The 15,437-nt window shown below is 51.8% G+C and overlaps 1 protein-coding gene across 2 annotated transcripts in view; it reads right to left on the bottom strand.

Annotated features, from left to right (window-relative positions):
• CACNA1D (calcium voltage-gated channel subunit alpha1 D) overlaps positions 1-15,437 on the bottom strand; it is a 320,181-nt gene that overhangs the window by 48,793 nt on the left and 255,951 nt on the right. For both annotated transcript variants that reach the window (XM_059939925.1, XM_059939926.1), the window contains 6 exons: positions 15,246-15,353; positions 15,106-15,158; positions 13,575-13,721; positions 11,612-11,813; positions 9,383-9,541; positions 7,955-8,065 (listed from right to left, as the gene is read on the bottom strand). In XM_059939925.1, coding sequence (XP_059795908.1) covers positions 7,955-8,065; positions 9,383-9,541; positions 11,612-11,813; positions 13,575-13,721; positions 15,106-15,158; positions 15,246-15,353 — 780 coding nt within the window. The remainder of the gene's footprint in view (positions 1-7,954; positions 8,066-9,382; positions 9,542-11,611; positions 11,814-13,574; positions 13,722-15,105; positions 15,159-15,245; positions 15,354-15,437) is intronic.

Raw genomic sequence — 15,437 nt, 5'->3', positions numbered from 1 at the left:
GACAGAGCGAGGCACTTGGCGACCCTGCCCTGGCACACAAGGTCACAACCTCAACCCCTTACTAGCTGAGGGAGGAGAAGGCCCTCCTACTCCTCGCATGGGGTCCCCAATCACCTCCTTCTCTTCTTCCACGTCAAGACCACTATGACCGGCGTTTCACACATTCTCACTGCTGTGCCCTTGAAATAAACCAGTATCCCTGCCCCACCTCGACAGTCCAAGTACTGCAAAGGGTGTGCCCCACGGCAGGATGTCCTCACAGAGCTCTCGGTCTAAAGGGACATGAAGGCTTACAGGGAGACAGGCCAGCGATGCACGCCGTGTAAGGCAGAGGTGTGGCTTGTGGGGCTGCGGGATCAGTGCACAGAAGGTCTCACAGGGGAAGGGGCGCTCAGCGCTCCCACTGTCCCCCAGAGCAGCCCCTATCTCCTGACAGGCTCCTTCTTCCTCTCCAGCTCTGGCTTCCCTCCCCTCCCTCTGCATCCTCCAGGCTCAGCGGACTCCTTTCCATCCCTCAAACCAACACCAGGGTTCTTGCCCACCTCCTGAGGCCTCTGCGATCCCGGCCTCCCCACCCCAACTCTACCTGCCCACGACCACTTCCTCCTTCACACTCAGCTCAAATGCCAATGCCCTGATGGCACGTTTTCAGATCCTCCTGACATATACCTCCCATCCTGGGGACTCCGAATGTCTCTCAGGTCTTGATCACTGAATCTGGGGCCTCTGCCCGCAGGTCCACCCCATGGAAAACCCTCTGAGGATAAGGACTGTGCTGCCTGCTCTGCCCCCTCCTCCACTAATCCCACCACCCAGCCCAGAGCCGCGAGCCCGGATAGCGCTTGGCACGCGGCAAGCCTCCTCCTTCCACCAACTTGCACCCTCCTGGTCATGCAGCTCTGTCCTATTCTTGTTATTTCAGGTCCTTGGATCTTGTGGAAGGTACAACATCCCTACGACTGTGACTTACAAATCTGTACATACATGGCACACATTTTGCATCCTCTTCTGGGCTCAGCACAGTAGGTGCTAAATTACTGCCTGTTGTCTCCTGATACCCCCCAGGAAGCCCTCAATCGGAGGGGGTGGTGGGGAGAGCAGTGCACGGAGGCTTCTGGTTGCAAGGTCAACGACTGTCTGCAAATCAACTGCATCTTTTCAACAAGTCAGGACGTGTTGTGGAAATAAAAATTCAGGTCTGAAGCATATAAAAAGGGGCCCAGTGTGCTTACAACGGGGTACACTTAGTGCTGGATCAAGAACACCGGAACAGAAGGTACTTTGAAGTGTCAGGTCCCATGAATTGGTGATCAAGTGCAGGCCCAGAGGAAGCCACTGCACAGCCCCAGACTTTTATGACGCTATGGAGAATGTGGGCACGCTGGCTGTTCTAACAACCGGAGGAGGGATGTTTGTTCTAATCACTGTTAATCACCCCAGGTGCATTTATGGGGGACCTGTAACGCTGACTTAGGGTTTGAGATTTTTTTAAAATTTCATCTTAAATAATGTAAGATTTTCCCAACCAACTGCCATGACTTCTGACCCCGCCCCGCCCCCTCCCCTGCCATCTCCTCTCTCCTCCTCTCCCACAATCCCAGCACCTCTCTCATAGTTACTTACCCTCACGGACTGACTGCCACCCTCCCAGACCCTCCTGTCAGCCCTCTAACAAGTAAACAAAAGCTCGCCTGCACCAGCTCTGATGATCTGTGATAAACGTCTAATGGGAGCGTCTCCTTAACAAAGACAACGTCTTGTTCCTTACAGCTTCTCTTCTCAAGATGCGGGACTCTTGGCTGGCAAAACAGGAGAGGCGGGCCACGGTGAGGATAGGACTGGTGCCCCTCAGGAAGCCAGCTGTGCTGGTCAGAGACGAGACCCAGAGCCTGCGCCGGGACATAAAGCCACATCCTGCTTCCCTCCCCGAGGACAACGCCAAACCAGAAAGTCAGCTGGATCACATGGTGCGCTGAGCGCCGCCGCTGTACCCGGGTTGTGAGAACACAGGGTTTGCTCTTAAATTATTTGCATCACTGCGGATGGTAACACACAGTGGGCTGACTGGCGGCCTGGCCACAGAGCACGCTCTGAGGTGCACAGCCTGTCCTTTTCTTCATGGATTTAACAGCAACCCAGAACTGAACTGCAGAGAGCATGGTGAGCCTTTCCCTCTCCTCTAGGGAGGAACTGGTGCCTTAGAAACACGTGGTCATCAGTAACAACTGGGGCTCTAGGGCACAGAGAGCAGTGAAGACCCACTGTCCCCCCTGTCCTGTCCCACACCACGGGCCCTGCCCCCCTCTTGCTACAGTACATCCTTTACCGGAGGCCGAGCCCACCACTTGTGCACTGAATGCCCCTCTTACCTACTTGAGACTTTATTCCTGAATAGCTCCTCTCTCTCTGTATGTCTCTGTGTCTCTGTCTCTCCAGAATGATCAGTATTCACCTTTGGATCATTCCTATCAGCCGGCAAACTATTCTCCAACTGGCCCATCCTGGCCCACTGTGATATAAAGTCACTTTAAATCAACACAACAGGGGCTTGATGTTTGGGGTCTTGGAACTCTTTGGTAATCTCATCAACACCCTCTCTGGAGGGTCCACTGCACTCACAGAGTTGTGCCCAAATTCTAAAGGGTTCCTGGACTGACACCCTCATCTAGGCGACAGGAGGCTTGAGTTGCTGCAGGCGGCTGGAATCACAGGCTCTGGCCAGATGGCTTGCTAGGGGTCCCGGGGAGGCAGAAAATGCCAGCCCCGCCCCCCCTTCTTCCCACATCCTGTTTCCCTGTTTAGTAGCCTCCTAGGTAATAAAATCACTGTCAAAGTGAGTATGACTCAGCCCCACCCCTTTCCCATCAAAGCCGCCGCAGTGTCTGGGTGACCAGAAGGTCAGGGCTTCTAGCACGGCGCCCACCTGCATGCTCTCTCCTCTTGGCCAGTCACAAGAGGGTCTCCTACAACTGAATGCGGAGGCCAGGGCCCCTCAGGTGGAATCAGCAGTCCCTACCAGTCTGGTCACAGTTGGCCCTTATTATTTTTTGTCCAGTCTCACCCATCTGAAAGGATCAAGCAAGTCAGCCACACGTAATAACATTTATTACTCAGAAACACTTCTGACTCCAGGAATTTAAAATCATAACCCAGACTAACGTGGGCTTAGGGCCAGGAAGCTCCCTTGTTTCTAAGAACTCTATCTTGATTGTCCATTAACATCATCTCCAGCTAGACTATAGGCTCCTGGAAGGAGAGCTGGACCCCCAGCCAGGATAGAGCATGGGCTTGGCACATGGTGCGTGGCAAGGTCTATGCAATGGAAACAAGAGAAGCAGCCCAAGTCCAGGATCTTTTCGCTGCCCGGCCTTTTGGGGTTTACTGAGGCAGCCAGATCACTTACCAATTTCTGCCAGGGACTGTCTGGGAAGCATTCGACCCAAGGGATGACCCACAGTGCCAACTTTGGGTAGAAACTGTAATTGACAGCTTTCTAACCAGCATAAGCCTTTCCAAAGGTCAAGTGGAGGCTTAAAGAAAAATACATTCACATTTGGCCACTCTGCTCTGCCCACATCTCCTGTGATAGAAAAGCCGGTAATGCCTGATGGCAAGAGGCTCGTCCATCCGTTCCTTTCTTCCTTCCACCACTTCCCACGGAGTAACCAGCATGTAGCAGGCGTCGCGTGAGACAAACACAACCCAGCCCTGAGCAGCTGCTCATCAGCTAATGGAGAGGGAGACGTGGCGGGTACTGATGTTGACAATGCACAGTGAGCATCTAACAGAAGCACATGTGAGGGGGAGAGCTGAACCTGGCTGGGCTGGGGGGACACTGTGACGGAGGAGCCCACATTCCAGACAGGCCTTAAAAGATAACAAGGTGGAAAAAGGGCTTCCAGACACAGAAGCACGTGCCACGGAAAGGTCCCACATGGTAACAGTGGGGATGGGGTGCAGAGGAGGAATGGCTAGGAGCGCGTGGCCGGAAATGAGGCAGAAATGTAAGTGCGCTAGTGTTTGGTGCAGAATATTCGACTATGAAATTACCTTTTTTTTTTTTCATACAACAGGTGGCATGGTCAGCTTTCGGTTTACAAAGGGAGTGTGTGGAAGATGAAGGGAGGGGGCTGAGGCCAGAGGCAGGAGATGGTTCGGCAGTCAAGGAATGCAAGAGGGAGGAGGGCAGCGGAGGCTGGGGTGAGATGAGCTGGCCACTGAGGCCCTGGGCGTGGACGCATCTTACCAAGGGAGAAGGGGACCAGGAGGGAGCTCGGGAAGCCCCGGCCTTGAAGGGATAGGCTGAGCCCATGAAGGAGTCTGACATCAAGTTCTAGTTAAGGAGAGTTAATATTTCCTCTCAAGCATTATTTGGCATTAAAATAAATCACTGAGATATATTTATGTGATATATATATATGTGATCACTGAAGAACTGAAAAGATAGTGTCAGGGTTTCTTCCCAGGAGGTGCAGAATGTGCTCCAGGAAAATTGCTGGGGCTGATTAAGCAGCCTTATTCCTGCCAGGGACCCTGGGGGAAGGAGTGCTGTCCTGGGAGGCATTTGGGACCAGGTGACCCAGTGTCCACGAGACACCCGCTCTGCACAAAAGCACGAGGACAGCACTAAAGCACTTTCTTCTTTCCCCAAACCCAGTAACTCTTGACGTTTTCCAAGCTCAAGTGGCTGGGCAGGTAAATTAGACATTTTCAAGGTAGAGTTGACGCTTGAACAACGTGGCTTTGAACTGTGAGTGTCCACATACACATGGATGTTTTTCAAGAGTAAATACCACAGCCCTACGTGGTTCGTGGTTGGATGAATCAATGGGTGCAGAGGAACCTCGGATAGGGAGCGGCGGCTCCAAGTAATACTCAGATTAACCCGCATGTTGTTCAAGGGTCAAGTGTAGAACCAAGATCAAAATGCTTCGAGGTCTAAGACTTGGGAACAAAGTGTGGCTCCCTGAGGAAAAGCCCACATGGAGGCAGGTAACGTACTTGAACAGGTGCTGGACAAAACACCAGATGGGCAGCCTCTGGAAGCACAAAGAAGGAACCTCGGACAAATCAGAAGTGCTCTTTAGACCTACGGGAGTCAGTACTGTGGACAAAGCCCTTCTTCTTCAATCTCCCTCCTTGCAGCAAGAGAATTCACTTGAGAAGTCCAGTGGCTGCCCCTTGGGAGTACTGGAGGGGAAGGCCAGGGGAACAGGACTTGGTTCTTATCTACATCATGGCCCACCTTTCAAAACCCTAGGGCGCTCAGTCGCTCCAAGTGCACGAGGTCGATGCCCGATGGGTGGGTCTTCCCTGGGGAGCCGACATATCCCACTGAGCAGCCTGCTTGCTCGGTCCTCATTCCTTGGCTCTTTGGCGTCTCACCACCTTCCATGCTTGCCTAACCCACACTCAAAACAACTTTTCCCCTGGAGTGATCCCACCTCCCCACCAGGGAAGCTCCCAGCTCGGACCACATCCCTCTAAATGTGCTCTCACTCAAGAAGCCCCCTTTACCAGTCAGGCCCTTGAGTACAAAAGGAGTCAGGTTCCCCCACTTGTTTGAACCTTTCCTCCTATGATGCCTTCTCACCTCCCAGGAAGGATTCTAACTTCACCCTCTGTATTTCTATTACAAAACAGCTGCAACCCTGTCTCTCCTGACAGATGCTGACAAGTTCTCCCAGAATATGTGCCCCTCACTGTGGAGAACACAGCCCCAAAGGACCCCGCGACAAAGCTCCCCAGGAGAGACAAAGACTTTCTGAGATGAAGCTGATGGGCCAGGTTCCCAGCCCTCTGTCCCTCTGGCCATCTCCTCACAGAGATGCTTCCCTCTGCCACCTTTGCAACACGGCTCCTCAGCCCCACTGCCCCTCTGATGGGTAGGAGGGCCTCGCTGACTTCTTTGTGGAAGACTACCCGCCTGGCCCTCCTTTGCTAACACCAAAGAGGAGATAGGAGAGTCAGGAAGCGTTTTAAGAAGAGCTTTGCTTCTTGGTGAAATGACTCTCTCCGGCTCCTCCAGACACACCGTCACAACACCAAAGCCACCTGCTTCGCAAATGCAGCGACAGTGCCCCTCAAGCGTAGAGGTGCTGCTATTGCTGTTTTAAAATTTCTCTCACTTGTAATCTGAGGTTGTCTTCTGCTGTGAAAACACCTTGCGGAGGAAAACTACGAAGCGGCACAATTTCTAGCGGAAATCACTCATTTAAAAACTCTGATCGATCAGTACTGATTATAAATTAGCTACTCATTTCCTCTCGGCCTCACCAGCCTGTTCACACGCCACTGAACTCTCCTCCCAGGTTTGGTATCAGTGGTTCACTGGACACAGCCGCTGACAGTGCACACGCAGACACACACGGACTCACACACATGCCGTGGGCAAATGTGCCTTCTCAGAGCTTAATCACCAGGCAGGGCAAGACACGGCGAGGGCATCTAGGAAATGTTGCATAGATATGTGCCATGTTGCCTTGATCACGTGCTTTTGGAGTCCTTACTCTGCAACCCTTCCATCAGTCCAGACAAATGTTGATCAAAGACGGAAAGGGGAAAGGGAAGCAAACCAAAAACCTCAAAGGAAGTTCAGAAGAGTTTGGTGGGGCGGGGAAGAATGTGCGTGTGTGGAGATATGGACAAGTCACAGTAACTAGCATCTGGCCATGCAAAAATGCCAAGTTTGACCCCACTGCAATCACCCCGATCAATCACTTACAAGCGTCCTTTCTTTTTGGTCCACAAAGATCTGATAAAGATTGCATAGGAATTAATTCAAATTAAAGAAAGGAACAGTTCTGAATTAGAATTCCACTTACGGATGGAGTATGTGAAACCGTCATTTCATAATCCGAGTCTTACTTAAATTAGTGTTGTCAGATACCTTACACCCTGATGAACAGACACTGGGGTCACTGAACTCATTCTCTAACTCTGATGGGTGGAGGCTTTGCTAGAAAAAAACTGAGGGTCAAATGTCTCACAGCTCGGCCAGGATCTGCTCCTCCGTCTAGGGTTTTAGGATGAGGGAACATCACCACTTGATGATGGGGATGGTGGTCGTCATAGTAACAGTCCTGACATGTCTACAGCATGAGGCTACATGTCGAGCACTCTTATAAGCATGGCACACAGAGTGATTCTTGCTCCTCCAAACTGCCCTATGAAGTAGGACTACTAGCGCCCTCATTTCATGGGTGAGGAAATGGAGGCACAGAGCATTGAAGTATCGACAACTTGCTCGGGGATTTGAATCCAGTCTGGTCCCAGAATGGTGCGTGCTCTTCGACACTATACTATCTGTCTCTTATGCTACAGACGTTGACAACTGTGGACTGGAGTCACTCTGTCCTAAAGGAGACATAATACGCGAGCACTCCAACACAGTTTAAAATGCTCATGTCTTGTTTTGTCTTAAAGTCAAGTGAAATTTTTCTAAATTAAACAAACGAAAGATGGTATGGCTGTGAGAGGTCTGCAGCTGGTAGAATTTTCCATAAAAGGGGAAAAAGACGCTGTAGACCAAGAACAAAGAAAACTAGTCTTTATGCTGGAAATGTAAAAGTAAAATCAGGGCCGAATTATTTCTGATGGGTTACGTGAAAACAATGTCTCCAATGCTCAAGTAATGAGGCGAGTTTCCCTGAGACAGTCTGACACACACTTTTCTAGAAACAGAAAATCAGGTTTCAAAACAATCTCCATTCTGCAAATTCCTAATTCTCTCTTCTTCTTTTTCTCAGAATTGTTTTTGTGAGGTTTTGTTTTCGCAGATTTATTTTCCCATATGTACACAGATGCCCTAATCAGATTTTAACGTTCTCAGGTGATAACCTAGTTAACGGCCAGAACAATTCAGCATAATCCAATAACACAAGACTAATAGGAAGTGGGTGATTCTTTGGAGTGATTCAGCTACAGCCTTTGACAAGTGGGTTCAGCAACTCACCTTAGGTTTAAACGCAATGACTTTCAAAACCATCTCGACAGTGAACACCCCAGTGAAGACCATGTTCAGGATGTCCATGGCGTCATTAAACATCTTGGACTGCTCGTAGTGCTGTGGATGGAAGCAGAGGCACAGTTCTCAGGGGTCCACTCCAGACTCGCAAAAGGAGGCTCCCCAGCCCACCACCCCCTGCAGGCGTCCGTCCGCCTGCCACGTGGACAGGCAGGCAACCTCCCCGGTCCAGCACCCCCTCCCAGTGATTCCACTGACGCTGCGAGGGCACATGGTTGGCCCCCCACAAAGCGCAGGGGGCCCTGACAAGATGAGGGTGACCGAACGATGAAGGGGAAAGACATCCACTTCCTCTGCTCGGAATAAAGGGAATCCACCCTTTCTCCCAGCAGGGTTTCTACTCAGGGCCTTGACCCAGGCACAATGCAGAACACACCCACAGGTCTATGGACGAAGGTAGGATTCGGTTAGGATATATTATATGCCATTTAGGCCTATATTCAATCAAAGGCACTGTTATCTTGCCTCCTTGCTTTTCCCTACATCAGCAGAGGGTTCTCATTCATAAGGAATTCTTATATTTGAGGAAAGGGCCAGAAAACGCACCCTTGGCTGTCTTTACACTCATCTTCCAGACAGCACTGGGAGTTGGTTTGATTTGCTCAAGTTCTTAGAGCCAGTGGGAAACTGAATCTAGACCTTGGCCACTCTTGTCCTAGTGCAATATCCACTAGACAACGCAAGTGCTGGAAACGCTCACTATCAATACCGCCCTGTAATCCAACGTGGCCAATTGAAGTGAGCTGCACTCCTTGCTCCCAGAGTGAGCAAAGAGTCGCTGTCAGGCAGGTCAAACTCAGTACTCCACGGACCAGAAGACTCCCCACTGCCACGCTGAGAGTGACTTGAGGACAGGAATGACACTCTGTGACAGGCCCAGAGCAAAGTGCCTGACACAAATTACCCAGCATAAACTTTGTTTCCCACTTTACCAATCGACAAAGCCAGGCTCAGGGGATTTAAATAACTTTCCCCGGGTCACCCAGCTGCTAAGGAGTCAAGTCAGGATTGAAGACCCTGCCTGTTCATTTCCACACAGACAGAGCTTTCAGTCCACAACCACTCCCTGGCCACAGAAGCCCACAGTAAAGGTTTACAGGCCTGCAAGCCATGGTAGGGCTCCACAGAAATGTCACTTATGCTCACGCTGTACAGTCTCTTACGCAGAAGAGTGACTGTAAACTCCTGCCATGGCAACTGTTAGCCAGAATGGGAGTCTGGCCAAACTACAGCCCAGACTCATCAGATAATCAAACCCTTCCTCCTGTGAGGGGGCGGCATTCCACCCTCAGAATTTGGGGCATGGGGCTGCACCGAAGGCCCAGACGTGATCCACGCGGCTGTCTCCATGTTTACCTGCATGGCCAAGCAGAGTGTGTTGAGCATGATGAGGACAAACATCATGTATTCGAAAGGCGAGGAGTTCACCACGTACCAGAACTTGTACTGGTAGGGGTTTTTGGGGATGTATCTCCGCAAGGGACGTGCTTTCAAGGCGTATTCAACACACTGACGCTGCAACGGCAGAAAAGAGCAACGGGGATCCTGAGCACGTCTATGGAAGAAGGACACAGTTCTCGTCTGCCCTGAAAAGCTGGTGCACACCTACTGGGAGGGAGCGAGAACGAGGGGAAACCGCCAGCACAACCCGCACAGGTACCACTCAGCATCACTGACAAAGGGCCCCCAGCTCCATCACCTCATCTGGTCCTCACAGCAGCCTTTGAGGGTAAGCAGAGCACCCTGTTTACTTCCATTTCGCTTATTAAAAGACTGAGGTCCTGCGGTGCATTAAGCAGAGATGCAAAGCCTTGACCCACGTCTTATCCCTGCCCTTCCTTGATGCTGGTGGAGTACATCCGTAGTTCTCCTGCCCAGGGAAGGAAGCCAAGTAACGAGAGGCAAGGAAATCCTCAAGAACCAGAGGGGCTGGGCTGAATCCCTGAGATTGGAGGTCCCATGGCTGCTCCAGGACGGACCCACACAAGACGCCTACCAGAAGCCAGAACGAGCGTGTTAACCCTAAGTGAATAGTGGTGAGTGAGCTGTGTGTCTGTCTGAGAGCTTTTGAGGCTCAGGAGCTTGTCGTGTTCATCTTAGAACCCCCAGGACGTGGTCCGTGATGATGGCCAGAGCACTGCCCCGCCCACTGATGCTGGGGCCGAGACCGGTCCGCCCTTTGCAGCAAGCCCGGAGGGAGCCTCCAGCCCCGAAAGCCATTTCAGCATCATACCCTACTTGCTCCTAGGCCCAGACCGACCACAGGCTCTCTCTGTCCAGGACCTGGCCCTGCTGTGACCTCACATGCTGACTCTTGGGACCCCTGACTGGAGCCTATCCTGGACCTCGTGGTGACCTAATTTCAGCTCTGGTTCTGCCTGGGTCTTGCCCTGACACTCTTCTTCCTTGGCGGGGGTCGGGAGGGGTGAAGAGCTGGGCCAGGCCTCCCTCAGACAGTCACTGATAAAATCTGCAGGGACGCCCTGACAACTCACAGCAACGTCTTCCTATAAACCAAGCTGTCCTCGTGTTTCCCCCAGTGGAGATGCTGCAGCCTGAGACAGACGGCCTCACCATGCACGGCGACTTCCCGCCAGGAAGCTCAGGCTGGCAGATGATTCTTGCTCTCTATGTAATCATCAAACAGAGAGGGCTACTGATAGAGGGCCTGGGGGAAACTCCCATAACAGAATCTCGATCTCACAGACTATCTTTTAGGGCTGAAAAAGACCTTTAAAAGTAACTCCTTAATGCCCTCAATTTAGAGAGAAGGGAGACAGCCCAGACAGGAGGTGGAGGCACCCACAGTCACAGAGCACGCGCAGGTAGAACAGGACCAGACAGGCCTCCCGACTCCCTCGCATCAGCACACGATCAGAGCCAAAGGCCCCTGCACCTAACAGACTGGTTAAAACAACGTGCTAGATCAAGAGAGTGATGCCAGTGCAATCTGAGTCCCAAGTTTAAAGTTAGCGACTTTCCCGGTGGCGTGATAGGGTACTTCCTCCTAAGTCAATGGTTCTCAACCAGGGCACATTTGACAATGTCTGGAGATGTTTTTGGTTGTCACCAAAAATGGAGCGGGAATGAGGGTGGGGGGCAGAAGGTGCTACTGGAATCTAGTGGGAAGAGGCCAGGGAGGCTTCTCAACCACGCACAGCAAGCATAACAAAGAATTACCCAGCCTCAAATGTCAATAGTCTCGAGGTTGAGGAGATAAAAGGCTATCCCTTGGGAGGGACTGTACGACTGTCACTGGGTGCTTTCTGGCCCCAGGCCACACCATCCTACATGACTCTGAGCTGTCACTAGTGGGTCATGACCACAGAAGGTGGCCTAGGTATCCTGACTTCTCACTCACATGGCTGGGGGTAAATTTCAAAATTGCAGCCTAATCTGCATCTGGGAAACTAACTCTCCACACTGATGACTCACAATGGCTGAGAGTGTGCTCTGAGCAGGGCCCAAGCCCCAGGGACAGAGAGCAGGTGGGCACCTTTCTCTGTACGTGCGGGAAGCCGTCAAAAGAGAAATCAGTCCTCTTTGGCTCAAAGGACAGAAGCCCAAACAGTGTGTGACTTTAACCTGATTTTTGTCCAGCTCACAGTTCTTATACTCTTTCTCCCCCTGCTCCTGAAACGTGACGATGACGAAGCCCACAAAGATGTTCATCATGAAGAACGCTACGATGATGATGTAGATGATGAAGAAGATGGAGATCTCCACGCGGTAGTTGTAGATGGGGCCGACGTTCTCTCCGTTCGAGTCAATGGCTTTGTACAGCAACCTGGAGAGCAGAGGATCCAGTGAGCACCAGTGCCCTCGGCCAGCAGCCCAGCCCCGCTGGCTTCTGACCGCCTCTGCGGGCACTGATGGCCGGACCCCTCACTGGGAGCCCACCCCAAGGCCCCGGGACACGCGGAGGTCCCTCAGGAAGCCTCTTGAGCATTAGGCCCATCAGCCCGGCACCTGGTGGAGGGAACACCTGGGATATATTTGTTGACTGATTGCTTTGAAGACTGGAAAAGATTTTACAAGTATCCAGTAATGCTCCTTTCTAGTCACAGACAGAAGAGAGGAAGGACATCACATGGAAGACACTGGTGGAAATGAAAGCTGTAAACGCAAGACAATGAGCGAGCGGCCAGGGCATTTCCAAAGAACTACGAGAGGTTCCCCAAACTGAAACAGGCACTAAAATTAAGTATGTGCCGGGCAGAACTCTGAGCAGAAAGAGGGGCAACTACTGCAACAGCCTCCAATTCAATGTGCGCTCGTTCTGATGCAGATTCGGCCCTTCCAGGCACCCCCCCCCCCCGAGGCATGCACCGTGCTAGGTGCTTTCACGCCCATCTGGAAAGGCGGACATACTGTCGTCCCTGTCTTATGGAAGCTCAGAGAGGGATCTAAGTGCCAAGGTCACAGTCCCGGGGGCAGAGCAGGAGTTGAGTCCACCTCCCCTGAGCCCCAAGCCCCAAGTCTGTTCATTTCCCTGCCATCCCTGGTGGCAGCTGCCACCCAGATTTCCTAAAGCGCAGTGTGTAAAACCTGAGACCACAGCTAGTGCCTCTGTAGAGTGCAGGCTCTCACTCCATGCTCCTCTTCTCGCAGGACCAATCCACCAATGAGCAAGCCCCACCCAACAGTCTTTCTACATCGCAGACACTCCACACATCCAGAGAGTCCGGCCAGCCTGACCACCCTCCTCTGGGCATGAGAACTTGACATTCAGAACACTATCAACATATATATGTTCTGGTGGCAGGAGCTGGGGGGCCATCAGAGAGCAGAGAACAACAAAGGTACAAGAGCTCTCCTTTTGTATTCTACCTTCTTCCTTCTTTCCACTTATCTTACCTCACCCATCAAAATCCTAGCCATTCCTCAGGACCCTATGCTGCATGTCTCTGCCACACCAGGACCCTCCTGCTTGGCTTGGCTGAGGACACTGACTAAACGTGGGCTGTGAAAGGGGGAACCACATCTAGACAGCTCTGTTTCTTCCACAGGGCTTAGCACAGCATGTTGCATGGAGCTGGTATCAAGAGCACACTTTATGAATGAGCCAGCGAGCGTGGCAGTGAAAGACGTGGCACAATGGCACGTGTTAGTACATGACTAGGAGTGAATGAACAAATGAATGAATGGTCTGGGACACTAACAAGGGCCTCTTTAGGAACAGTGTAGTGGCAGCTTTACTGATGAGGTGACACAGGAGCTGGCCTGAAAAATGCCTCTGGGGACTCCCCATCCACATCCAGCGATGTCCCCCAGGAGCCCGCTGAGAGATACCCCCCTTCCACCACCCCAGCTTCCCAAATCCAAGAGTCCTGGCTGCCCACAGGGGTTAATCCTTTGCCTAATCAGACAGAGGAGCCCTGTGGGCCAGGAAGTGTGTGATAAGTGGCCCAAAGTTAAAAAGTCATAGAAAAGGCCTACAAAACTGGAGAAAAGCAGCAGGACTCGCTCTCCAGGAGAGCCGGCTCAGCCCAGAGTGCCCACGAAGCAGCAGGAGCGCCCCTGGGAGACACACGATCTCGGTACTCACGCGGGCCAGCCCTCGAACGTGGAGACCGTGAACAGGGCCATCATAGCTGAGAGGACGTTGTCAAAGTTGAAATCGCTGTTTTGCCAGATCCTCTCACGGACCACAGGGTTATCGACATCCCCATCCTTGTAGAGGATGAAGAGCCCCCTAGAGGGGAAAGGAAGTGGGCGGTCACCCTGGCAGGATGTGGAATCGGTCACACTGCCCGATCCCTCCCCCGGCCAGGCCACTGTTCTGAGCATGGCACAGCCTGCGTTTCTCCATATCTTGCCCTGCATTTAGCCTACTCTACGGTTCAAATAACCGTGCAGCAATGACTAAATGAGTATTCTCCAGAGTGACCAGGCAGACACCCAGCCTGATCACAAATGAAAACTACCAAACAAGAACCGTCCCTCATATAATGGCCTCAAAGTGTGCAATGAAGAACCGAAAGTTTTGGCCATGCAGAATTCCACAAGCTCTGGGAAACAAGCCCAGGCATCCTCTAATCTACATTTTAGTTTTAATCAAATTCCTTCTCTTACACTAACAGTATTCCCAGTTTTCTTTCCAAAACAATTCTATAATCGCTGGCACATAGTATTTCTCCTAGAATGTCTCTATTTCACAGATGAGGAGGCCGACTTAGCGAGGGAAGGGAAAGCGTCTTCGGGCGGCTGCTGCGCTGTCACCTCCATGGGCGCCCCACCCCCACCCCAGAGCACGAACGGGGTGACCGGGGCCCCTGAGGTGCACTGCCACAGTCACACGGCCTTTGGTGCTCTCTGACTGCACCTTCTGCTGAAAAGAAACCCTCAATGAACACAGTGCAAGCAGGCCAGCCTTGCCTGGTGACATCTCAAAAGGACAGGGACACGGGGACGTCTATGCTTCTAAGGTCTCAGAACTTCAGGCAATGGTCTCCGTGTCTACCTTCATAGTCTTCTAGATGCATTGGGATAAGAGGAATGAGTATATGCCACCTGCTCTCTCCTCTGCCCATTATTGTGAGCGAACATATGGCCAAAATGTGGACGATGGGAGCAAGGAGAAAGAAGCATCCTGGGACCTGTCAGAAGAGGGTGGCCAGATCCTGAACTCCAGGAAGTTAAGCTTCAAGTTCTGGTTTGAGGAAAAAATTGGATACGTGGCTGTAGGGGGAGCTTTTGGGGGGCATTTCATAACTGTTATTTTAGGTTTTAGTGACCACTCCCTCCCCCAGTTTACTGATTCTATACCAAACATCAGAAGTCATCTGTCCATGCCTTAAGGGTGATGAAAAGCTTTGGAACTAGACAGAGTTGGTGCTCCCTCCACAATGTGATTGTATGAAATGTCACTGAACTGTATGTACAGTTTGAAATGGTTGATTTTACGTTATGTGAGTTTCACCTCAAAACAGAACCCTTCCATCTCTCCAGCCATGAGCTGAGCTCTCAGGCCTCTTGTCCTCCACAACAAAAAACTTCTGAAATGCTAGCACGAGCGGATTCTTGAAGCTTTTTATCTGTTCTTCCAAATTCCCCACTCCCACGTTCAGGACGCTCACCTGCATTCTTCGGGGTTACTTTTGGCTTCATCTGTGCATCGGTAAAACTTTCCCTGGATACAAAACAGACAGACAGTCAAATGTGGGCTCCGCCTGGAGAAGATGGGCTGGGCTCCATGCTTGAAGGCCCTTCCCTGTACCTTGAAGAGCTGCACCCCGATGCAGGCAAACATGAACTGGAGGAGGGTGGTGACGATCATGATGTTGCCAATTGTCCGGATGGCCACAAAGACGCACTGGACCACGTGCTAGGGAGAGGGGGTGGGGAGGCGACAGGGGAGCGTTACTTCCCTGTGTTATTTTAGCCACGGGGTGAACTAATACCAGCCAAG

Source organism: Balaenoptera ricei, chromosome 11, assembly GCF_028023285.1.
Source record: "Balaenoptera ricei isolate mBalRic1 chromosome 11, mBalRic1.hap2, whole genome shotgun sequence".
NCBI classification, from domain to species: domain Eukaryota; kingdom Metazoa; phylum Chordata; class Mammalia; order Artiodactyla; family Balaenopteridae; genus Balaenoptera; species Balaenoptera ricei.
The sequence above is the reverse complement of the archived record's forward strand: the minus strand, read 5'-3'. Positions and strand labels throughout refer to the sequence as shown.